This window comes from Camelus ferus, chromosome 16 (genome assembly GCF_009834535.1).
Source record: "Camelus ferus isolate YT-003-E chromosome 16, BCGSAC_Cfer_1.0, whole genome shotgun sequence".
Lineage (NCBI taxonomy): Eukaryota > Metazoa > Chordata > Mammalia > Artiodactyla > Camelidae > Camelus > Camelus ferus.
This window is the reverse complement of record NC_045711.1, coordinates 38,772,617-38,797,319: the sequence shown is the minus strand read 5'-3', so window position 1 is coordinate 38,797,319 and position 24,703 is coordinate 38,772,617. Positions and strand designations below refer to the sequence as shown.

General features: G+C 45.7%; 1 protein-coding gene and 1 pseudogene across 2 annotated transcripts in view; both read right to left on the bottom strand.

Moving 5' to 3' along the window:
* Window positions 1–1,049: 1,049 nt before the first annotated feature.
* PITPNA (phosphatidylinositol transfer protein alpha) overlaps window positions 1,050–24,703 on the bottom strand; it is a 35,944-nt gene continuing 12,290 nt past the window's right edge. The window contains exons 5-12 of one of the 2 annotated variants that reach the window (XM_032457494.1): window positions 20,680–20,687; window positions 19,519–19,593; window positions 18,307–18,390; window positions 16,278–16,355; window positions 16,009–16,116; window positions 14,991–15,113; window positions 4,689–4,756; window positions 1,050–3,643 (exon numbers count right to left, since the gene is read on the bottom strand). In XM_032457494.1, coding sequence (XP_032313385.1) covers window positions 4,712–4,756; window positions 14,991–15,113; window positions 16,009–16,116; window positions 16,278–16,355; window positions 18,307–18,390; window positions 19,519–19,593; window positions 20,680–20,687 — 521 coding nt within the window. In that variant the 3' untranslated portion in view covers window positions 1,050–3,643; window positions 4,689–4,711. Of the gene's footprint in view, window positions 3,644–4,688; window positions 4,757–14,990; window positions 15,114–16,008; window positions 16,120–16,277; window positions 16,356–18,306; window positions 18,391–19,518; window positions 19,594–20,679; window positions 20,688–24,703 lie in introns of both variants that reach the window. The other variant, XM_032457493.1, reaches the window with a different exon arrangement.
* Window positions 22,795–22,891, bottom strand: LOC116656866 (annotated as a pseudogene).

Genomic DNA, 24,703 nt, shown 5'->3' with positions numbered 1-24,703 from the left:
AAACGGTGAAAGGCGGAGAGGAAAGGGGCCTAGGACACCGGGACGTGAGAGGCGTGTCCTCGTGTCATTAGAACCCGACGCAACACTGCCCCGCCTACCGTTGGGGGAGACCGCCCCCTCCGGCTCCCAAGGTGCCCCGCGCGAGGCCGGCCGGGAGGGGCCATCTTCCGGCGGAAGCCACCGCCACGGCCGCGTGAGCCTCCTGGCGTGTCTGGTTTCAAACACCGAGTCTGAGGTCTCGAGCCTCTGCACTGTCTTCCTTCAGGTTCCCAACGCCCAGAGGGGTTGGGGGAAGGCGAGGGGGAAGGGGCGCAGCTCAGCCAATGTCCGGCCTGTAATCCAGTCTCTTTCCCCCTGACTACAGGTAATCTGTCTTCTCTTGGTCACTAAGCGCCTCCATTCTTAGTTCACCTCTATCCCCACTTTCAAGTATTTTTCACTTTTCAAACTCATGCAAACATATTGGACCTTTGGGGGCTCCTGGGCTCAGAAAATTGAGCAGTGAACTAAAAATAAGTCAGTGCCTCTATTTTACGACCAAACATGAAGTGATTATCTATTGTGCCAAAGATTAACTATGATTTCCTTCTAATCACTGGTTCTTCATCTTTTTGTTGAGGGGACGGGGGCAGGACAGTGTATGGTATTCCTTTGAATATCTGATGAGAGCCATGACTCCCCCGAAAAATGCAGTTTTACAGAGAAGCTTCATGAGGTTCACCAACCTGGAAGCCAGAGTAAGAACTCCTCTAAATAAATGTTTTGCTTGGTAGGATGGGAAAAAGAGGGGCATGTGAAGGGCAGGGGAGACAAAAGCAGAAAAGAAATACTGCTAGGAGAAAATGGCCAAATTACTTCCAGATATGTGATGTTTGCGTAAGTAAAATGATGAGAGAATGTTTTAATTTACAGAAATCGACCTGCAAAAATTTTGAGAGCTATCTTGTAACTTTTCCTAATCCTTGTTAAAAGGGGAACAGCAAGAGTTTGAGGATATCTAAGTTGTAAAATGGACATAAGGACATCACCAATAAGCTGGACTCCAGAAAGCTCTGTCTAGGATTTTATTAGACTGCTTTTGTTCCCCCAATATACCTGTATTGGAAGATTGAGACAAAAAGGCACAAACTCACATTAAATAAACAAGGTAATCTAATCAGTTCTACAAAGTGTATTTTGTAAAAGAAGTAGCACTAGGAATCAACCAAAATAAGTCAGGGAGTCCCAGTAGGGACTGTAAGAGAGTTTGGGAAGATATACATGTGCCCACAATACTGACCCTGTCCCCCACCTCTCTGTGAGGCGGCCAGAGCCCAGCACCCCTCCTACAGAGGCACTGCTGCTTCTAACCGGGACTACAGCCCTGGAAATCTTAACAGAAGCTGGTCTGAAGGGGCATGGCACATCCTCGGGTACTACCCCTGGAGCTGAGCCTTGCATCATAAGCCCCTCTGAGTGCTAGTTAGTTTGGGAGGGGATAAGGAGGGAAGGGAGGTACTTAAAATAAGCCAACACTGTTGCCCAGCAGCAACACTATCTGCGAGGATGGAACAGACCAGGGACATCCCTCCTGTTTATGTGGGCTAGAGCCCTAGATCCCGCTGACTTCTGGAAATTCTAGCAGCTCATGTGGATGCTTTCAAATTGGGCAACAGGTGGAGGTGGGAGGAGCCAAAGAAAAGGCTAACAAAGAGCGAGCCCCTCCCCCTAGAGCTGGAGTGATATGTGTGGATCTCTGAGAAGAGCTGAAGGAAGGAGACTAACATCTGCTGACCCTCAAGCCACATCAACAGTGGTCTGTTTAGAATATCACCACTTGTTTCTCCCAGGATAACCCACATCTGGACTTGACTTAGTTGAAGAATGAAGAAGGGAAAGCTTTAAGCACACATATAATTATAGCTAACACAGAGCTTGTAGGAAAACATGTATATACTTTTCTCCAGTAGGAATGCCTCGTCAACTTTCCCAGTCAAATAAATGCTACCAACAGTTGGGATGCTAATAACCAACTGAATTGCTCCAGATCCATTACTACAGACCCCACAAGGTGAGGAGACTAATAGGAAGGTGTGACAGGACATCTGATCCCTAAGGGGCCCCAATGAAGTTGAGAGCTACCCCGGCTGAGGGGTCTGAGTTTGTCCACCCTTGCCCCAGGAGGGCCACAGGGAAGCAGCCATCAGGAAGTCACAGGTGTAATCCTGTGAGACGCTCCCTTATTGCACTTAGAAATGAGTAAGGCCAAACTGACAAGAACATAAGGACAGATTATCCCATCCTACTTTTCTCTCCCCAACAGAGATTTGGTCTCTCATTAGCAGTGGCACCCAGACTAAAATGGGCTTGAGTCACTGCACACTCAGCCAACATCCTTCACAAGGCTTGGGAAATGTCAGGTGGCACCACAGCTATCTCAAATTCTCCCACTGGAAAGGCATACTTGGCTTCTGCCAAGTCATAGGGAACTATGAAGCACTCAGCGGCTTCTCTTCCCGGCAGCCTGGACTTTCTCACTAGCCAACTTTGGTAGAGTTCTGTACTACGATCACTACTTGTTTCTGATTGTCCAGGACAGAATTCAGCATGAGGGCAGGACAAGCTGAGTTCCTGATACCCAAATTCCTTTCCAGGACTAGGGACAAGGGGGAACATGTTCTGGGGAAGCTTTTCACACGCTTGTTCTGTGCAGCATGAAAAGATTAGGACCTCTGTGTCCTGACCAGCCTCAGACAGAGGACAGGAATCTAAGAAAGCACAGAGAAAAGAGGATTATTGCTGAGTGGCAGCACCAGCCCAAAAGGGAAGAGGAGCACGGACATACAGAACTCCTAGGGGTAAGGGGGTGGGGCAGACTCAGTTCCAAGGGCCACACTGGACAGTTCCTCCACGTAGAGTTGACCTGGGCATATTATGGGCTCTGCAGAGATTCAGACAGAGTGGGCAACAGGAGGGCCAAGAAGCCATAGGTATTTCTAAGACTAGTGACTAGAGATGCAATGCCTGGGCCAGGGGTTATTTGTTTTTGTTTAGTTTTCAAAACACAGACTGGCTGCGCCTTGGGTACTTCCATGGTGCCTAGAGCACTCTTAACACTGGGTTACTGGGAGCAGAGATCAGAGTTATGAAGCCACATTGCTGTCCTGTGGGACTGTGGGGAAAAAAAAAAATCTGTATTTCTAACTCATCCCCTCTCCCAAGGTGAGCACTCATATTGCAAAGATCTGCCCAGGAAGCAAAATACCTTAGTTCATCCCAAGGCTGGAAATAAACAAACATAAATCATTTAAATCACCACATCACAAAAGGCAGCTATTTTGAAAGACTAAAAATGTCACTTGGAAATCAAGGGGGTGGGGGACACACAGAAATGGGTTGAGAACACAATGGTTGGAGAGGGAGGAGCTGTAAATACAGCAACCTACACGCCACATATCTCAGAGGAGCAGGCTCCCGCACACACGGGCCTCATAATACCAGACGGTCTATTTGTTCACAATATTAACGGGCATCTAGAATTTAGCTACAGTAAGGGATCGAAAGTTGCCTGAAGAATGGGCATAGAAAGGCTGTGTCCGAAGATGGCCTGTCACTCGGGAGGGTGGAGCTGCTGGGCCTTCCTGTTGACCACTGTCTTGCAAAACTAGAAGAAAAATACAATTATTAAGGAAGCAACAGAGGAAAACAAATACACTGTAAATCATCATTGAGGGGGGAATTTCAAAAGGAGGAAGGATGCCAGGCGGTGTGGTGGTAGGTGAAGGGAGAGAGGAAACTAAGGTCTAAGCAGTGACTGAGAAGCTGGCATGGCAACAATCCACTTAATCCCACTGTTTTATCTCCCAGAAGTTCTCAAGCACATGGAGCGGGGAGAGAAAGCAGAGGTTTGCGTCACTGCTGGCAAGACCCTAGGCCTCCTTAGCCACCTCAGTGCTGAAGGACAGCCGGTTTTTATTTGATCACATGATTTTCTCTCAGAGCCAGGCTTTTCATTCCATAATTAAGCTTCTCTGAGCTGCTGGAATTACAGCAAGTCCAGAGATGTGCAGGGCACTGTAGCTAACAGAAGGAAGGGTCTTGGGGAAGAGTGACAAAGAACAAGGGACATCCCATCCTGGTCCTATGACCTGGGCAGAAATACTCTCGAAGCATCTGAAAGATGCTCCCTCTAATGGGGACAGCTACTCAGTCTGGGATCGGGAGAATAAAGAGGAAGGAAACGAAGCACCAGACCCAAGAAGGAACACTGGGAAAAACTGGCCAACGAATTTTCCAAGGGAGGGGCAGGGAATGGCAGCAGTGTGGAGCTAGGAACTGGCTCTGGCACAGGGGGTTCAGAAAGCACCCCACAATGCCAGCTTCAACTTGAAATGGCTCAAGTTACAAAAGGAAGAGTAATTAGTGCAGATAAGCTTTGAGTCCCCCACCCCAACCCCACTTCTCACCACCCTGTTCCTGTCTCTGTCTGAGTGGTTCTTTATACAATCACATGTCCCTGAAATGCCTTAACAGTCATAACCTCTCTCAGTGGAAGCCCAAGAGCTATTCAGCATGGCAATCCTCATTATTACTAGAGGACAGGGGAGGAATAAAGCAGGTTTTCTGCCCCCAGAGTGAGCTGCTGAGCCTTGAGGACCCAAACTGATTTTAGCGCCTGTGACATGCTCAGTGAGAAATGTGGTACATACAGTGCAGAGGGGGAGGAGTGGCCTTAGTCATCCGCCGTCATTCCTTTCACTGGGTCCTTTTGTCTCATCTGGAACAGAAAAAAAAGGAAAAACTGAAAGCCTTTGCCGCTGATGGAGCCCACCACAAATACATTCCTCCTTCTCTTCGATCTTGCTAGTGGAGAGGGCAGAGCAAGCATTTTCTTGTGCACAAAGCAAATCAGAGAATAGAATCCTGCACACACACAGCCAAAGCCACCCCATTTATAGCTCTTGTCACTGGTCCCACCAACCATGATTTCTGTTTCTCTGCCCTGAATCCCATGTTGGGGTTTCGTTCTTAAGTTCTCTTCTTTCATTCATTCAGCAGATATTTAGGAAGCATCTTTTTTTGTGCAAGGAACTGCTCCAGGCCTGATGATTAAGCAATGAACCAAAATAGACCAAGTCTCGCTTCGAGGAGCTTAAATTCTGGGACAAGATGGGGAGAACGAACAAACTATGTCATTGGGGCTAAGGGCCACTGGCATAGAGGATGACTGTGGGGAAACACTATTTTATGAGCTGGCTGTGGAGAACCTCTCTGATGAGTGATGTTAGTGGAGACCTGGAGGAAGTGAGGGGGGAAATCCTGTGGCTCCCAGGGGTGGGGGTGGTTCCGGGAGCATTTCAGGCACAGGGAACAGCAATGCCCTCTTCTGAGCTCTAATTAGAGGCTTCGCCCAGTCAACCATGTGGACACAGTGTGGCTCCAGAGTTGGGCACCAGAGGACAGGGACGGAAAGTGCAGGGGAGATCGCAGCTCAGTGGAAGTGTGAGGCTGCCGGAAAACAGGATAGGGTCTTCTCTGGAAGCACTGAGTGGTCCCTGTCCCTGGCACCCTCCAAGCGGAAGAAGACACAACTTCTTGCTGGGAATACTGTGGTGGTGATCACTCTCAAATCCTTTCCAACTTGAAAATTCTACTCTAATTGCAGGATGTCTATAACGTGTGTTTTAACGTCCCATTAGATACTTCTCTCTCTCTGAGCTTTCTACTCGACTTTCACTCCATACTCATTCAACAACTTTTGAGCAGATAAGAGCATAAGCGCTGGAATCAAACTGCCTGGACCACATTCAGGCTCCATCACTAACTGTGTGACCTTGAGCAAGTTACTTCGCTGCTCTCTAAACCTCAATTTCTGTAATAATAAAACAGAGATAATAACAGTACATATGTCATGGGGGTTGTGGTGAAGATTAAAATACTCACGTAGAGTACTTAGCACACCAGCGTGCTTGGCACAGAGTCTGCACTCATACCTGCTATGAGTGTTGTTATGTCCTTGCTCTAAGCAGAGTCCTGTAGTGAAGGGGGTGTGTATGCAGCTCTGAAGAATCTGGACTTTCAAGCCACAGACTCCTCAGTTATGTTTTACTCACTAGATTGACTACTGCCACATCCTGCAGAGACTCTACCTCGGCAGCTGCAGTTCTCCACTTGGAACATTTTCAAATACGCTTCCTGCCACATTTCAAACTGATGTCTATTGTTCACCACCCACCCAACTACTATAATCAGTAAGTCCACGTGGAACCTGGACACGAGAAAAACATTCTTCTGGTCCTCCCCACAGGTTCCTATAGTCACTCCCTATTGACAGCATCACTGTAAAAAGGTCTTTGTTTGGTCTTTTACTCTAGAGTTTCCTCAAAATTGATTCAGAAAACTGCCTGGGGCACATGTAGGTTCTTGGGCCCCAGATCTGATGAATTAGAACCTACAGGAGAGGGACCTTAAGTGAGTCACAAAAATCAGCCTGTCTCACAAACCTCGCTTTTCATCATCCCCAGCAAAGATCCTCTGCTCCCAACAGGAAAGTTTCTGACACCAAGCCAGCCAGTAGGAGCTTATTCTGAGATCTCCCTGAAATGCCTTTCCCCTATAGATTCTGCTCAAAACTCAACTTTCCTGAATAATATCATTATTTTTTTTATTGCTTCTGTAACTTCAGTTAGCCACATTAATGAATACCTATTAACTTACTACTTTATAAGAGTTCAACACATTCAAAATTTTTCAATATGACAAATCTGGGTAAGAGCACTGTCATATTTTTTTAAAAGACTAAAAGTTAACTTTGTGGTGTTATGATGGAAGTATTTGTGTGAACACAGTATGTCAGATAAATACAGAAATAACTACAGATTGTAAAGCCCCCCTGCTGCATCCTATGAGAAGGTCTGGGAGTAGCAACACCCCAGTAGCAATGAGCACACCCAGCACCCAAACACCTCTGCCACTAAAGGAACCAGGGCTTCTGGGAGATACGGCCGATTCCAGCGCTGGTCATGGAAAGAGCAAGACAAGCCTGGAACACCTTGCTGTGTAGAATGAAGGTAACATCACCAGAACTGGACAGAAAGGCAGGTAGAAGACAGTGAAAAGAACACCAAATCTATGATGTTTTGGCCTAAAACACAGAAACTGGATCTAATCACACAGAATCGTTGGACATATTTCAACTGAAAAACATTCAATAAAATGACTACCCTATAACCTTCACAAATGTCAAGGTCGTGGAAGTCCCAGAATACTGAGGAATTGAACCAGACTAAACGAGACTAGGAGGGCACAGTGTGTGTAATGTAGGGTTGTACCCTTTCCTTGAAAAGAATGGGGTCTCTGGGTTAAATGGGAGTACAGGAGTTCTTCATTATTCTTGTCATTTTCTGTGAGTTTGAAACTCTTTCAAAATAATTTTTTTTAAAAGACAAATGCTAATTCAAAAAGACATATGCACCCCAATATTCACAGCAGCACTATTTACAGTAGCCAAGACATGGAAACAACCCAAATGTTCGACAGATGACTAGATAAAGAAGATGTAGTTGATACACAATGAAATACTACTCAGCCATAAAAAAGAATAAAGTAATGTCATTTGCAGCAACATGGATGGACCTGGAGACTGTCATTCTAAGTGAAGTAAGTCAGAAAAAGAAAGAAAAATACCACATGGTATCGCTTATATGTGAAATCTAAAGAAAAAATGGAGGGGGGAGACACAAATGAACGTATCTACAAAACAGAAAGACAGACAAAGAGAGCAAACTTACGGTTTCCAGGGGGTAAAGGGGGTGGAAAGGGATAAATTGGGAATTCTAAATTTGCACCTCTTGAGGAGTGATGGAAACGTTAGTTATCTTGATTGTGGTGGGAGTTTCATTGGTATATACATCTATCAAAATTAATCAAATTGTACATCTGAAATATGTGTAGTTTGCTGTATAAGAATCATACTACAGAAAAGGTGTTAAAAATAAATAGTTTAAAAAATTTTTAAATTAAAAATTAAAAAAATAAAAGACAGAAACACGTTCATTAAATGTCTGCTCACTAATGACCATTCACGTAAATTTTCAATAATCAGAGAGGCTAAGATTTGGCTTTGTGGGAGCAAAGCTCCCCAGGCCTCAGGCAGATTCTTGTATGCCCTGAGAGTTCACTGTCTTGCTTTAATTTACTGATGTAAAGCCAGGTCCTGTTTTCCTACTGCTTGAAATAAGATGCAACTTCCTATCAGGAAACACGATAGCTTCCTCCACTCTCAGAGACAAGGTTCCCCCACAGAGGGTGCCACTGAAATAAAAATATATTATTTCATTCTTATAATGAAATGCCCTAAGAATGCTTATTTCCTGTTTCCTGGGGCCTAAATGACATGAAAGATTTTATCTGATGTTTGTAGTGTTCCTCAGATCGAGCCACTGCAGGCTCTCTATATACATATAGTCGAGGAACATGAAAATAGAAGCTCCAGTCTTGGTTTGTTTATTTTTAACAGTGGTTTCCTCTAGGGAATGAGGCCAGGAGTTGGAGGAAAAGGACTTTTATTCATCTACTTACTTATTTATTTGGACTTCTATTTTTAATATTTTTCTCTATTTTTTGAAAATTGCTTTTACTATAAGTATGAAATACTCCTTTGACTTAAAAAAAAACCCAGTAAAAGTATCAATGTCAGTTTCCTGGGTATGATATTGTACTATCGTTTTGCAAGATGTCATTGGGAGAAACAGATCTCCTCTCTATTATTTCTTAAACCTGAATGTAAATCTTACAATCATCTCAAAATAAAAAGTTCAATTAAAAAAAAAAGCTAGTAAAAAAAAAAAAAAAACCCAACAGTTTAGGACATTGAAAAGTAACCACAAGTCAGTTCTGAAAGCACAGATAGGAGGCACATGTGGAATTGTTTTTATTTACCTATGTTTAAATTTTATTTTTATTTATTTATTTATTAAAGGGGGGGATTAGATTTGTTTGTTTGTTTGTTTGTTTAAATGGAGGTGTTGGGAATTGAACTGAGGACGCTGTGCATGCTAAGCACATACTCTACCACTGAGCTATACCCTTCTCCCTTGGATTTTGTTGTTGTTGTTGTGAAGGAGGTAATTAGGTTTATTTCTTTCTTTATTTTTAGAGGTGGTACTGGAGATTGAACCGAGGACACCTCATGCACATGCTAAGCATGTGCTCTACCACTATACCCTCCCCACTTTGAAATTGTTTTTCAAATCTCTTTAGAAAGCCACTCTCTTTATAACAGGTTTAGCCCTTTGGGAAAGAAATTTGGCAAGAAATAACAAGAGTCTTAAATTCTCTAATTCCATTCATAGGAATTTATTTTAAGTAAATAATCCTAATTACCCAAAAAACTTAGTGTACAAAAATTTTTCACCACAGCATCATTTAGAAACAGTGAGAACCAGCAAACAACACAACAGAAACAAGGAAACGCCAGAGTACAGAGCAATATGTACACTACTATTAGAAACATGTGTGTGCAGAAACGGGTTTTTAGTAGGAAATGCTCTGTTATAACGTTTAGAGAAAAAAGTAAGAGAAGCACTCGGCATGTGCAATACCATCATAACTAAGTAAAAGTGTATAGAAAGACTTAAAATGTTTACGGTGGTTGTCTTTAAATAGTAAGAGTACAAGTGACTTTTTTCTTTCTACTCTTCACTCTTTTCCAAAAAGTATTTAAACTTATATACTACCTTAATATTGAAAAATGAAACTATTTTAAAAGAAAATAAAGCTGCTCCCATATTTCAAGATGTTGGCCCATCTTCCAGGTGGTCCGCCCTGGGGTCAGTCACGGCTGGGCAGGGCGGAGGGAATTAGGACCCCACAGACTGGGATCCCTCAGCCTCAAAAGACCCAGCTCTGCCCTCTGCAGGCGCTGCAGGAGTCCAACTTCAGATTCCAATCTCCCACAGCCCAGCAGGCGAGCTGGGCACTGAGTGGTTTCTCCTTATCAGCTCAATCCTCAGAACCTCTATCTACTATAATCCCAAGTGGGAAACTCTGGGATGTGGTATCCTGCCAGGAACTTCACTGCACAGAGAAACTTACACAATCACTGAGTTTAAGACTTCAAATCTAAAACTGACGGTGACCCATCAGTCAAAAAGCCACAGGATGGAGCAAGGGCCCTCCTCCCCAAAGTTCAGGTGATGAGAAAGCGATGGGCACATTCATGTGCAAGCATACGCACAGGGGGACTGGCTACAAGGAGGCTCAGAAACAGTCCCCAAGGTGGGCCAGCAAGGCAAGGGCGCCACATGGCCTCTCAGCTCTGTCCCGAAGTACCAAGTCCAGAAGGGACGGCTCCGGAGGGAACAGAAGAGCTGACAGGGACTTCAAGAGGAAGACCCACAAATATGGTATGGAATTTTAACTGTGCCCTCTTTGCTGTTTTTCAGCAGATGTTCTAGAGTCCAGTAAATAGTTTTCTTAAAATTTAAAAAATGAATCCTCTTTCCCCAGTCTCATTACCTACAGAGTTAACGGCCAAAGGCCCAGGAAGTATCTTCACTAAACAAGAAGGTATCCTTAACTTCTGAGCCTCAGTTTCTCTGTCTATAAAATAAAAGGTACAGGCAGCCATGAGGATTTCATGACACAGTACATATAAAATGCATACCACACATGACAGGCACAGAAAGAGCTCAATAAATGTTAGCTTCTATTAATAATAAAACTATGTTTATTACCGCCATGTTCATAAGATAGTGAGTCCTCCATTGTAGGAGGTGATCGAGCACAAGCTGGGGTGGGGGGGCTGCAGATAGCACTCAATCACTGGCCATATAACTGGACTAAATGACCTTTAAGGTACCTTCTTCCACTTTTGAGATCATGAGTTTCTTAAGAGAGCAGGAGTGAGGGAGAGACCCTGTTCTATACAGGCACACATTTCCTGACATTTTTCTTTTTAGGGCAAAGGACTAATCTCTTGATCCCTGGTTTCTCAAATCCTTGAGCCTCATCCAAGAACGGTGGGTCCACCCCTCAACAGGGATGAGAATTATGGCAGTGGTGACCGTGGCCTTAGAGTGACCTCTCATAACTCACAAAACAATCCACCCACATGAGACTACTATGCATTGGTTTAAAAAAATAACAGTCATAATTCCTATCGCAAACTTACAGTTAATCATGGCAGACTGAATAGATGCATTTATTGCTCTGCCTCCCCAAAAGCCTACCACAATGACCGTGAAGGAATTTTTTAAAGGATGTAAAACCACAAAGACAACAAGAACAGAGAAGACAACAGCAGTTAAGAGGGAAACAGCATTCTGGAAGATGAAAAAAGTACAGCTGAGTAGTGACTAACGCACAGAACAGCAGAGGCTCACACCCAAGTGCCTGTGAGGAACGGAAACTCAACTGCGCTCAGGCTCTCCAAAGGCTTGGGAACAGCGGCACCAGGTACCTCTAAAAGTGGGAGTGCAGGTGGGGTTAAAAACTGGTGACTTCTTTGAAAGCAGGAATAAAGAACAGTTTGGCCCTGGAGTTCCCTCCCCCAGTTCTCACAGTCCAGCAAGCCCTGCTTCCTGCCACAGCAAACTGGGGGTTCACTCTCTGGAGGTGCTGAGGGTAGCCAGGCTCAGCTGGGGGTGAAGTGGGCAGGATGCAGATTAGGTTAAAGACACCCCATAGCACGGTGAACCCACCAGGACCCTTCTCAGCTCAGCTCCCAGAAGGCTAGCCCTGACCATCCCCACGAGCAAAAGACTGGGGGGTCCTCTGGAAGCAAAATGAGCAGCTGAAGAAAAACAGAATCCTGAAGCTGGGGCCCACCTGACTTCCGTTCAGTAAGCCCACCCTGATCCAGAGCTCCAATCCGTTTTTTTAGAGCTTCACTCTTCAATGTGAATGGGCAGCCAAGGACCCCCAGTCATTTGAGGGAAGCCCCCAACACAAAACAATAGTCCAGTAGGAAAAGCGAGCTCAGGGGAAACAAAAAATGTTCAGGGGGCAGAGATACCTCAAAACCAAACACAAGAGCCAAAACCCAGAGCTTTAGAAAAGGAAGATGTTGAGGTAGAAATAAAGAAAAAAATACTTTAAAAAAAGAACACAGAAGAAGAAATGCTTTAAAATATCTTAAATTCAAAAGAGGAGAGAAAAGTTAACCCTGGAAAATCTCTGCCAAACAGCAGACATTTTAAAAAATGAGAGAAAACATAAGAGAATTAGAAGGCCAATTCATGAGGTCCAACTTCTGACTGAAAAAAATTCCAAAAGAGAACAGAGGGGAGAAAATGATGAGACAGGTAATACAAAAACATCTTCCAGAACTGACGAGATCTTTAGATCAAAGTGTCTACCGAGTGGGAGCAAAATGCACGAGAATGAACCAATGGTTGGTTGGTTCATTACCCCGTTACTGTGCAAGCAACCCGACCAATCACCCCAGTAAGACTCAGAGACAAAACTGAGAGATACAGACACAGAAAACTAAGCTAACACAAAGAAGGGAGGCCGTTGCTCACTTCTTGACAAAATAAGAAAATTATCCAAGGAAGGAATGAAAATCAGAGTAGACTAAAGGGCTCAGCTGGTAAAAAAGAACTTCAAAGGCAAAAAAATAATAAATGCTGACTGATGAGTTAACCCAAAATTGTGATCTGGGAGGATGGAGAGAAGTGTGGGTGGTGGGTGGAGTAAAAGAGCCAAATCTTCCATAGGAAAAAGTAGACAATTAATAGCTCAAGTCGAAAAAGAATTAAGAGGTTAAGTATACTATCTGGAAACACGGAGGTCATTAACAAAAGAAACCACCTTGAGAACTACAAGGGGTTGCTTCTGGGGGCGGGACCTCAGGGACTGGGCAGAGGAGGACAGTGTCTTCCTCATAAGCCAGGATATTGCCTGAGTTTTAAAAGCATAAAAATGCTTGTGAAGGTGATGGATATGTTTATCGCACTGACTGTGGTGATGGCTCCAAGGGTGTATATCTATCTGCACACTCATCAAGATGTATACATTAAACAGGGGCATGCAGCTCTTTGTATGTCAATCAGACTTCAATAGATTTTTTTTAAAAAGTAAAAAAAAGAAAAAGAAAAGAAAAGAAAACTTGGATAGAAATATTTTCAGAAAGAGGAAAAGAAAAAAGAAAGAAAAAAGACAAGTGAGCTCGAGGTACTGTCAGTGTACAAAGGTCCCATACAGTTGCTACAGGGGTTGGAACATGTCCCACAATGGTTTTGCTTTCTCTTCCACTGCCAACTATTTAAAAAATTCCAATTTCAAAGAGGGTTTTCTGCATTTGCAGTTATTTTGGAGGACAAAGATCATCTAAGCTTTTGGCACAGTTATCCACAGGATGGAGAAACAGGCAAAGACAAGGGCGGGGATTAAGAAAGCACTCCTGATGATGAGTGCACTCCAACTTTGGGTCTGGGGGAGGCAGATCCAGTGGATGCTCTGCAGAGTCCTCTTAGCACTGAGAATTCAAATTTGACCCAAAGGGTGAAAGGCTGTCAGCAGGTGCTCCCATGACCCCGGGGTACTTTTGGACTGGCCTGCCAGGCAGTGGGCGGCTGAAGATACAGACTAAACCCCAAAGGCTCTGCGTTCCTCTGTTTGGTCATTTGTTTCTTTTCTTTTGTCAGGACTCAGGTGACCAAAAGACTCAGGCCCAGCTCTTACATTGTTAGACTCGCCAGAGCCCTGGGCATTAAAAACTACCACTTCCTGAAGATCCTGAGCAAACGAATCAGGAGTTGTGTCCAAAATCCTGCCACTTCCCTGCCAAATGTAGCTGAATGAATGACTAAACATTTGCCTGCAACAGAAACTAACTCAGTAAAGCACTTAACCAGTGGGTCAGCCCAGAAGTGTTGTCCTGGAGGGTAAAATCAACTCCCTGGGGCTGTGGAGGAAGGAGGAGTGCCTTTTCCTGAGACCGGCACAGTGCAGCGGGAACATCTGTGTGGTGTGGGGCACGGGGCACCTGGGCCTGCGTCTCACCTGAGGCCCTGCTGCAGAGCCCAGCAAGGCCATGCAAAGCAATGCCCGCCAGACACCCAGGCTCTGTGCCAACCCACCCAGGGAAAAATGTATGGCAGTTCCTATGAAACAGAGCTTCCTGCCAGACTTTTAGCCCTGAGAGGGCCAGAGGGAGCCCCAAATGGCACTGAGAGGGAAGAAACGAGGCCGGATGACTGGGGACCAGGGCTCTTCTCCCGAGCATATCACCGATGGGCTGCATGACTCTGGGCACCGAGCTCAACCCTCAGAGCCTCCACTCCCCTATATGAGAGTAGGGGTAACAGTGGGGCCTCCTCCCAGGGGTTGTGAGGATCACAGGAGACGTACCCTCAGACAGTGCCTCACATACGGTGGGTGCTTGAGTGTTATTTACTGACAACCTCCTCTGAGTGAGCCTTGCAGGGCAGCATCCCCAGACTCCCGGAATGAGGCAAGAGGAGTGTTAGGTCTCCAGGCTCCCATGGAGCAGCAGATAGCGCTCCTTCTGGGATCCATGCCAAGGCCAGAAAAAAAAGGCAAAGGCTCCAAACTCTAAAAATAGTTCAGAACAACCTTAGAGATGGGTCAGTTCTGTGTGTGCTGCTGCTGTCCTCTGTGGGTAATGTGCGTAGTGTTCATGGATCAGCCCGGCCTGCCTCCTCCAGGCTTCACCTCCACCTCTGCAGCCCAGCACGACTCCCCCTCCCGGCTCTGAAGAACCACTGCAGCAACTGCATTACTCACTTGGCATTCAGCACAGACCGCCATATCTGTCTCTCTGGATATGCCAAGACCTCGACTAGACTGCAAGTTCAAGAGCACGGGCTGCATTCTTCCTTGTAGTTCCCATATCGCCTGGCATTAGCCCTTACCCACAGTAGACGCTGACATGTTCCTAGAACCACAGGATGGCGCCCTCAGAGATCTGCCCCGGCATGAGTCTCCCTCATGCTCACACAGTTATCTGGCTGAGAGCCCCAAGTCTCCCCTGGGCTCCCGCGTACCTCATCCAGCTGTCTCTTCGTCTCTTCTTCCATCCTTCGAATGTCGTCCATGGTCAGGTCAACCCATTTATCCAGCCAACAGAACAGCTGCCTGTGGAAGTTTGTAAATAGACGCTTCTCTTGCTATAAAAAGGAGGGACCCAAGTTAGAACGTGGAAGGTGAAGGCCACTGCTGCAGCTCTCCTCCCCATGACCAAAGCCCAACTCTACTGGGAGCAGGGGCGAGGAGTGACACCCAGCTGGCTTATCTGGATCAGCCCTCCAGTCCCTTAGGTCAACGACCTTTGCCTTCATGCATCTGCCAAGTATGGCTTCAAGCTGGAGGAAGCCCCCTGGAGAGGCTGGGTCCCTACCTCACAGTGAGACTCTGTGCCCAAAATGCTACCAAGACGGGCAGCCCATGAGCATATAGCAGAGCCAAGGTCCCAAAACAACTGTGCCAGGTTTCCTCCTTGTCCCTGGAGCCTAAAGCCAGGTTAAAACTGGCCAGTAGCTATGGAATGTTGCCCAGTTTTACTAGACTCTCATGCACCAGAGATAAGGCTATAAAAACTCCCTAGGGGCTATTTAGGCAAGTGACTCAGTTTTCCTGGGTTTCTCCCATGTATACATGTTATGACACTTTTGTTTTGATAGTCCCTTGTTTAAAAAGGAAGGAAACTCCTTAGGTCTGTCTGGTTTAGTAATTCAGGGCCCTGGAGAAATTGGTTCCTAGTGCCTCTTGCCTTTTGGCTTCAAGAAAAGATACTGAGTTTTGTCGTTTATTCATAGCAAGCTCCTTCTTATTTTCCTCTTTGCCTCAGTTTCCTTCCCTGTCACATGTGGTGCCCTTGGATGGACAGGATTAAACTGTAAGACAGTTCAGTGCAAGGGGAAGTGGGGATCTGGGAAACCAATCTGAAATATTCGGATGTTGGCTATGGTAAGATACAAGCCACATGGGGTGTATGATCCTCTCTTGTTGGGCCAAACACCCCCCACCAACACACACTAGGAAGGCTGCACCCTGGTCACTCACCTTGTGTATAAAGTTTTCCACTTTGTTCTGTAGGCCCCACCACTTGAACTTGACAGTAACCAGTTTGTATGCACACATGTATGGGCAATCTTTCTGATTTACAAGTTCCTGCTGTATTAGAAACACACCCACAGGCAGGCAAGTAACTAAGAGGGCAGACCTCTGGCTCTCCCTTAGCCCAGTCCCAGCCATTCCCCTCCACCTCCAGTAGAGGACCACCCACGCTGTGCCCAGCCCCCGCCCCCTGGTGGTGAGGGTGTGAACTGCACCTTCCAATTGGGGCCCAAGGGTCCTCGGCCTGTTTTGATAGATTTAAATTTTGCAGGGTCTTCCTCTGCCTTGTAATCCTGAGAGAAGTTGTAGAATTGGAGTTGGAAGCGGGAGATGGGGGGAGAGAGAAAGAAGGGGAGAGAAAGAGAAAGAGAGATCAGATTTTCCACCAGAGCACAGTTCATACCATCCTTGATGTGACAGGCGCACAGAAAATATGGGGGAATGTTACAAACAAGATGTAGAACTGTTTACATTCACCTCAGAGGAGTTCTCTGCGATTTTCTCTGCCAGGGTTTGTTTTCAGTTTTACAAGACTGTGCGAGCAGGCATCTACTTCCACTGTTTAAGATGGGGACTTGCAACCTGGAGTGAACCACCAGATCTCCAGGGAAGGTGTTTTCAAAATACAGCAGTCGCTTGAACAATGCAGGGGTTAGTGGTGCTGACCCTCCGAGCAGTCGAAAACCCACGTATAACTTAGAGTTGGCCCTCCATACCTGCAACCCTCTGCATCCTTGGATTCAACCAACCAGGGACAGCGTGGAACTGTAGTATTTACTATTGAAAAAAAAAATTCCACTTACAGGTGGACCCCCACAGTTCAAACCTGTGTTGTTCAAGGGTCAACTGTATAGATTTCTGAGCTATTTATTCCGCACAAAACTCAGTGAATAAGAATATCTGCAAGTGAGGGTGGGATGCACTTTTTTGTTTTTTTAAACCTCCCAGGTGATTCTAAAATGGCAGCCTAGGTTGAGAATAACTGGCTGCTGCCATTCCTGAAATCTTCTAGTCCTATCTCCCTCTGGCTTTTGTTTTGTTTATAAACTGGCTTGTTTTAATAAAATCCCTACTGGAAATGTTCAATGTATAGACTCTACCCTCTTGTGTACTATCGTCAGTCTCCCCTCACTGATTTAAAATGCAGTCAATGCTGTGTGTTAATTAACTGCAACAGAAGTTTAATCTTTGGCTGTTCCTCTGCATTGACTAACATGGGCTCAGGAAAAGCAAACCCCTTAGAGCATCTATTTAACAAATTAAAATATTTTAGGCACACAAAGTGACTCCAAGAAAGAGGTATCATACCCCTGGGGTATAGAAAGCACTTATTCCCTACCAATGGGCAGAAAGCCAAATTCCTGTGCCCAGATCCCAAAAGGCCTCATTCACATAGGAAGAGGACTGGATGGGGGACCTAAACCTTTACTTCCCTAAACAATACCTCCCGGAAACACAGCAGTGAGCAGGACAGACCTGGCCCTCACTGTCTCCGACATTATGGAGACACGTTATGGGCACAGTAGGCAGGACTGACAAAAATAATGACTGGCCCACACTTTAAGAGTCCCGAATCTAGTGGGAAAGACATAAACTATTAATCATAACATGTTAATGTTATAATGGATCTAGACACATGTTATAAGGATGCAGAGTCCTAGAGAAATCAAAGGATGTTTGAGCAGCAAAATGAGAGAATGACTGAACGCCACTCCAGGGCAAACAGTGGATGTGATGATGGAAAGCAGGAAGGAAAGTCCTTCCCAGGTGTCTGCTGCCGTGTACGTTACTCTGAGAGGCGACCACCAGCTTCTTGGGGGAAGGGGACTTGTCTTTCCATATAATTGGCACCCCCAAACCTCCCCCACCACCCTGCAACCCACAGAACACAGTATTCCAACACAACAGATAGGCAATATGCTTTTCAATTACTGGGTTGGAAAAATAACGAGAACTAGTTTCAGGCCAAGTATCACTTCAGCAGGGTAACTCACCCTCAGGGCTACCAACAGTACCTGCGTTGTCCAGCGACAATTTCCAGAGGTCAAACAGGACGCATACATCTGGGCCACTACTTTCCTGGTGGTATCCCCAAGCCAAGCCAAGGGAACTCAACACTCATTTCACAACTAAAACAAATACCCAAGACAGAACCTTCCTTTGAGCCAAGATGGATATGATTTCTTGGTTTGAGGAGTCATTTTTACATCTTAAAAGCCATCTATATTGCTAAACAGTTCCTACCTTGCTAAGTACTTGGCTTCGATCTGCAATGTCTATGTATATGGCTTCCACGTGTTTCCATGCCTCAGGCTCCAGTTTATGCACCTGCAGAAGGAAGGAGGACCACTGTGTGTTTCCATCATCTACAGAGCACACTTTACCCAGAACGGACACCCAGGAACAGCTACTCCTGTAGCCGTAGATGTGAGATTCCTACCACTATATACAAAATTATCCAAAGGAATGGGAGGGTGGATTTTAAGTGGACATACATTTGAGAACTAGTGCTCTGATTTTTCAGGCTAAGTGCGACTCCAGCAGGCCAAGACACCCTCAGGGCTCCCTCAGCACCTTCCATATATTCCCCCTTTATAAAGACTGTTACACACTCATGGAGATGTCGCCTGTCTAGCCATATGCTGCTATTTTGATGCTTTTAAAAATTAACTGATTGAAACAGGGTGTACATGTACATGATACAAAATTATGACACAAATTCAAGATGTACAGCAGGATATGATAAAAAGTAACTTTCTCTTGCTTGTCTCCCAGTCCCTTCCCAAGTACCATCCTGCTACCAGGTTCTATGCACGAACAAGCACCCAAGTGCGGAGATTTTTCTTTTAATACAGATGGTAACACATATAGACACTGTTTTACATCCTGCTTTTTTCACTGAACAATATATCTTGAAGACTTTTCCCTACTGGTTCTTTTTAACGGCTGCGTAACATACCACGATACGGCCACACCACAATTTACTTAACAGGGTCTCACTGATGGGCTCCTATGTTGTTTTTAATCTCTGACTACACAAAGAATGCAGCAATCAATCTCCTTGTATATGAGTTATTTCACATATGTAAAAACATAACTGTAGTATAAATTCCCAGGTGTAGAATTACTGGGGTGTATTTTAAATTTGAGGAGTTACTGGCAAATGGTGCTCTACAGAGGCTGTAATTTTGATATTTTAAAAATACAGATCCTCTGTGCCAGGAGTTGCACTTTAGACCGATCCTCACATTAGGAGAAGACCCTTTAAAGAGTCTTGGAGATCGTATTTTTCAGACGAGAGAGAGTGATCCCATGCTGGCAGGATAGATCTAAGCCAGGCTGCTGTCTTCCCAGACAGGAAAAAGGGGACCACGGAGAAGACCCCTTGGCAAGGATGGAAGAGCCACAGAGCAGAGCCTCAGGGAGTCCCTGGGGCCCTTGGGAAGTGCTACTTACATTCTCCTGGGTGCCAAGATCCGGTTTGTGCCAGGTTTCAATTTTAATCAGAAAGTCTTCTTTCATGTACTCATTCTGGAAGGGGAAAAAAATACCTTACAGTCACCAGGCTCAAATTTGGGGAGCAACCATTTCCTACTACTTGCTCAAGGGCAGTTGGGAGACTCCAGCCTCTGCTATAATATCAGCTAACTGACCTGGGAGCCCACAGCACGCTAGGTGCGCATCCTCCCATCCAATCCTCACCGCGACCTGTGAGGGCTGTAGTAACATCACGCTCACTTTACAAAGTTCAAAGGGGTGAGGGTACTTGTCCAAGGCCATAGAGACAACGACAGAGCTGGGCCTCAAAAACAGTCTTGTCTGACTTCAAAAATCCACGTGTTTAATTCATGTATCTGCCATTTACCTGACGGACAGGGTGCTAACGGCTGACTGGCAGTGTGGGAAAAGCACAGGAAGTCTTCCCAGCCAAGCAAACACATTCGCTACCCTCTTCCCCCAATTCCCCCCAGCCAGTCTTTTGCTGAGGACTGAAGTTCTCTTCTCAGCAATCTAACCCCTCATGCTAGTTATTATCTTTCTTCCTTAATGCTTTTTAAAAGCTGGAACTGTTCAAAGGAGGGACACGGTAACCCCCTAACTCCTCAGTGGGAATTAGGTTCCCAGAAACCGCCTACGTCCTAGCAGGAACAAGGCATCTGGATGAGGACGCTGAAGGGTGGGAAGGGCATTGACAGAGCGGATGGTCACGGAAAAGAAACATTGCTGATGTCACAATTTTGCTAAGGGTCAGTGCTCACTGGTGTCAACAGATGCCCAGATGGGAAAGCCCCAATCAGGTCAGCTGAACTAAGTTTCTGTACAGCCCTGACAAGGCACGTCCTGGGGCGAGCAGGGGGGAGCTCGTTCTGTACGTGTGAGACCCAGGGCGAGGATGCCGCAGTCCTGACTGCTGCACCTTAGAAAGCCACCTGCCAATGCAGCTTCAAGCAAGAGGCCACTTTGCCAATTAGCAAGTTCCTCGTCAGGAATGAAAAGATTAAGTCTCAACAGCTCCAAGTCCCCCAAGAAAGAAGAGAGGAACCCCCAGAAACCTCCAGTGCAGTTCCATTTTTATTTCTTCTTTTCTTATATTCCCACCCCCTTGAACATACTTACTGTAATAACTGCTCCAAGGCAAGGACATGGAAAGAAGAGAGAAAAAGATTAATGAGGATGAATAAATATCCACCCCTCATCCCCAGGGAATACAAAAGCAAAGAATTCTCCAATCCCTGGGGCTTACTCCACAGTCACCCTCCAAGCCCCAGTGAGTGCATTTGGTACCTTAAGTGCACCAACCCTCGTTTCACTCATACAAAAGTCCCCAGAGTCCAAATATGGAATCTAATTAAAGTGATGCCACTGTCAGCGCCTCTGGACTCTTCCCAGCTGGGCAAGGACAGGGACCGGCCCTGATGAGCTGAAGCACTGAGACCTGCCGCTCGGCCATCAGAGCATCACCTGTGCCCCCCTGCTTCCCGGGGCACAGAGCAGGCACCTTAGGCCAGGCACTGTCTATCTGCACTCTGTATCCTTCCTCTCACTGTAACCAAACCTCTCACCTTCCACACTCCTGCTCATTGTAATGAGACCCCCTTGGAAAGCACAGTTCAATTATTTATCAGAGAAAATGACTGCAGCTCTAATGTCACCAGGGAATGGACTAGCTCTCCTCCTGACCACAGCCCAGATCATTCTGTGCCCTCTGAATTTAGGAGTTATCTCAATTTCAGATAGATGCCACACTGCCACGTTCAGACAACAGTCAAACTCCATAACTCCAGAGCTGAAACTAAGGTTACCTCTGAGACTGAGATGAGGAAAAGCTGAAATATAAGGGATAAAGTCCACCTCTTTGAGACACAACCCAAGAGTAGGGAGGGTATAGCTCAGTGGTAGAGGGCATGCTTAGCATGCACCAGGTCCTGTCTTCAATCCCCAGTACCTCCATTTAAAAGAGGGGAGGGGAGAGGAGAAAAGAAAAGAAAGGGGAGGGGAGGGGAGAGAGAGTAGAAAGGAAAGGAAAGGAAAGGAAAGGAAAGGAAAGGAAAGGAAAGGAGAGGAGAGGAGAGGAGAGGAGAGGAGAGGAGAGGAGAGGAGAGGAGAGGAGAGGAGAGGAGAGGGAGGGGAGGGGAGGGAGGAGAGGAAAAGAAAAGAAAAAAAGAAAAGAAAAGGAAAGGAAAGGAAAGGAAAGACAAGACAAGACAAGACAAGACAAGACAAGACAAGACAAGAAAAGGGAAACAACCGAAGTGACTATCAGTGACCTTCCTGAATCCAGTGAAGGATACTTAGAAGAAAGCACCAGATCAAGATGATAACTAAAAGGCCTACTGAAATAACTGCCCTGTTACCAGCTTAAAGAAAATCATGTTTAACAAAAAAAGGAAATGAGGAGTCTACTATCCATCAAGGGGTGTCCAAAGAGGCCAGTTTGGCAGAAATGCTCCAGCACCGAATGTCCTGGGAGCAGGAGTCCCGGGCTGTGTATGTGGCACATCTAGCAGCCCCACCCCGAGTGTCAGGTTGGCCTGGTTTGATGACACTAGTCACCGAGTTTCTCCAACCAACCACCCGATTCTGAGTCCATGCTCTCCAAGCAACCGTCTCCTAGTCTGGCCTCTGGAGGGACCAAATGTGCTAATCAACGGACACAATGGTCTGATCACTTAAGCAAGTGGACGCTTCCCACTACACACTGGAATGCCGATTATAATTTGGTTTCCCCTGTAGAAAAGTCCACAAGGAAAGAACGCCCTACTCAGCAAACAGCAATATCTGGTTTCATTAGTAATTCTGCATTTCAACATAACCTAATATATTGGCATTTGTTGGTTTTATACATTAGTCTTTCTGAGACCTTGAGAAACAGACCCACTCAGTTCTGACAAATTAGGCTTCTGAACCTCCGAGGATGATGACCCTCCCTGGCCTTTAATGCCAGCTTGGGTGACCAAACAATCTTCCCCAATCTTCTCTAGCCTCCCTGCCCCTCCAAACACCTCTGCATTCAGAGCCTTCCCTTTTCTTCAAGCTGCAACCCTAGTTACACTGGCAAAATCTCAGGAAACCCTCTGCAGTTGGAAAACAGGGCTCTCCAAATGAGACCAATGAGGTACTTTAAAACCACGGCTTTAATGAGACTGTATTCAGCCCAGGGTTAAGGTTAGAGGGAGAGGCAGGAGGAGAAACATTCATTTTCCTCTTCCTCCTTTCTTTCTTTCTTTTTTTAACAGAACCCTCCACGAACCTGTGTGTCACCCTTGCACAGGAGCCATGCTAATCTCCGTGTCGTTTCAATTTTAGTCTACCGCTGCTCAAGCAAGCATCTCTTCCTATTTTCATTCACAGACTGAGCCCCATCTTACCCCCTCCTCATGTCCCAACTCATGAGCATCAGGGGAAAAGAAACAGAGAGAAGTAAGAGGACAGAAAGAGCTGATAATGGGTAGAAGATTCCAAGTCCATCTGCATTCTACTCAGAACAAGGTTAGAACCTTCCAAAAGGCACATGGAATTCAATCCCCATTCCTTTATCCATCTCACCCCAAACTTGGATCTACTGAGGCCAAGCTAAGAGGTGTGAACTTATAATCTTTTTCCTACCAGTCCCCAGAGGGAACTGGACATAACCTTCCATGTTTGTATCTCTTATTTTAAAACAGCAAGGTCTAACTGAACAGATCTAAGATTCAACACATTCATTCTGTCTGACAGTGGATTCTAACTGTAAGGTCAGATCCCACTGAAGAAGCCAACATTTCCCCCTACTCCCTGCCTCTCCTTTTCACGGAGTATTTAGAAATTACATTTTTCTTCTTTGGGCCAAAAATCAGGACAATATGCAAATGAACATTTGACATCTAGAAAAATGTCCATTTCAGCTGTAGCACACTCTCCCTAGAATTATACAGAGGACAGTGGTATCTCTCAGTCGGCACAAGCTGTGTACCCAGAACCCTGCCCCATGCACGCAGCAGTCCACGTTATCTGTTTGCCTCCTTTATGCCAAGTTGGCTAAGGTTCTTATGATGCATGCTCAATGCAACTCTCTGAGACATCAAGAAAACTCACCTTTGGCCCTAGACCAGACACACCCAGCCACGCTGTACACTGTCTTTTAAGAAAAGTTTGTGTATGCTTCTTTTCCAAGAAGTGAACAGCTTCCTGCCTGATGCTTAGGGAACAGTGATGTTTACATTTTCAGCTACAGCAACAAAACTCTAGGCATTACACATCCCCGGTCCCACCAATGATTGTGCATCTCCTGATACAAGGTTCTTGGACCTGCGTAGGGCCACTGATGACTGAAGAGAGCAATGACCCTACGCTCTAGAGTTCAGTCATCCCCAAAGTCCACAGGATAAGGACCACATGGGTGGAACATCCTCATCAGAGACAATCTAGGGAGTGCCAGGTCTCAACAAGTCAGTCAGAGTACGTGTAAGCAGAGGCTGGCAGAAGGACCCCAGAGCCAGACTCTTTGTGCCAGCAAATGTAGACTGGCTGGGGGAAACGCTTAGTCAAGTTCCAGGGGACCTCTAGGGACCCCCATAGGATACGGACCAGTACCAGTTTGTGCCCTACAAGAGGTCTACTGCTAAATGGCCCTCTAGACCTAGGAATCCTGGAAAGCTAAGAGTCTAAACTACTCAAAGGGAATTCCAGAATGTCTAAGAATAGAAAGTTCTCTGTGGAGGTTCAAATCTTTTCTTTCCAGAAACTCCAGATCGGAGACTGGCAAAGATTAAGAGAATAATTCCACTTCTAATCCCACCTTCAACTGTAGAACTTGCTGGCTGAGCAGAAGCCACTGATTCAGGGCTCTCAGCAGTGACCTCCCTCCTGCTTGTCTTCTCCGTTCAAATCTGGTGTGAGTACTGCAGGTGTTACATAACACACTTGGGGGATAGCTGTTTCTAAATCCTTTGTCAACAAAAATCTGGCTTATTTCAGTTTTTTTCCAACAAGATCAGGGTTTTCTGGTTTGTTTTCTCGATGTCTAGGCCTGGCTCTTCCCCAGGGCAGGAAGGTCACCCTGCAGGCCCTTTCCTATAACTGCCTCCCTGGGCTTCACTGCTGCTTTTCAAGCCAAACACAAATACATCACATTAAAACTGGAAATTTCATTGTCTAACAA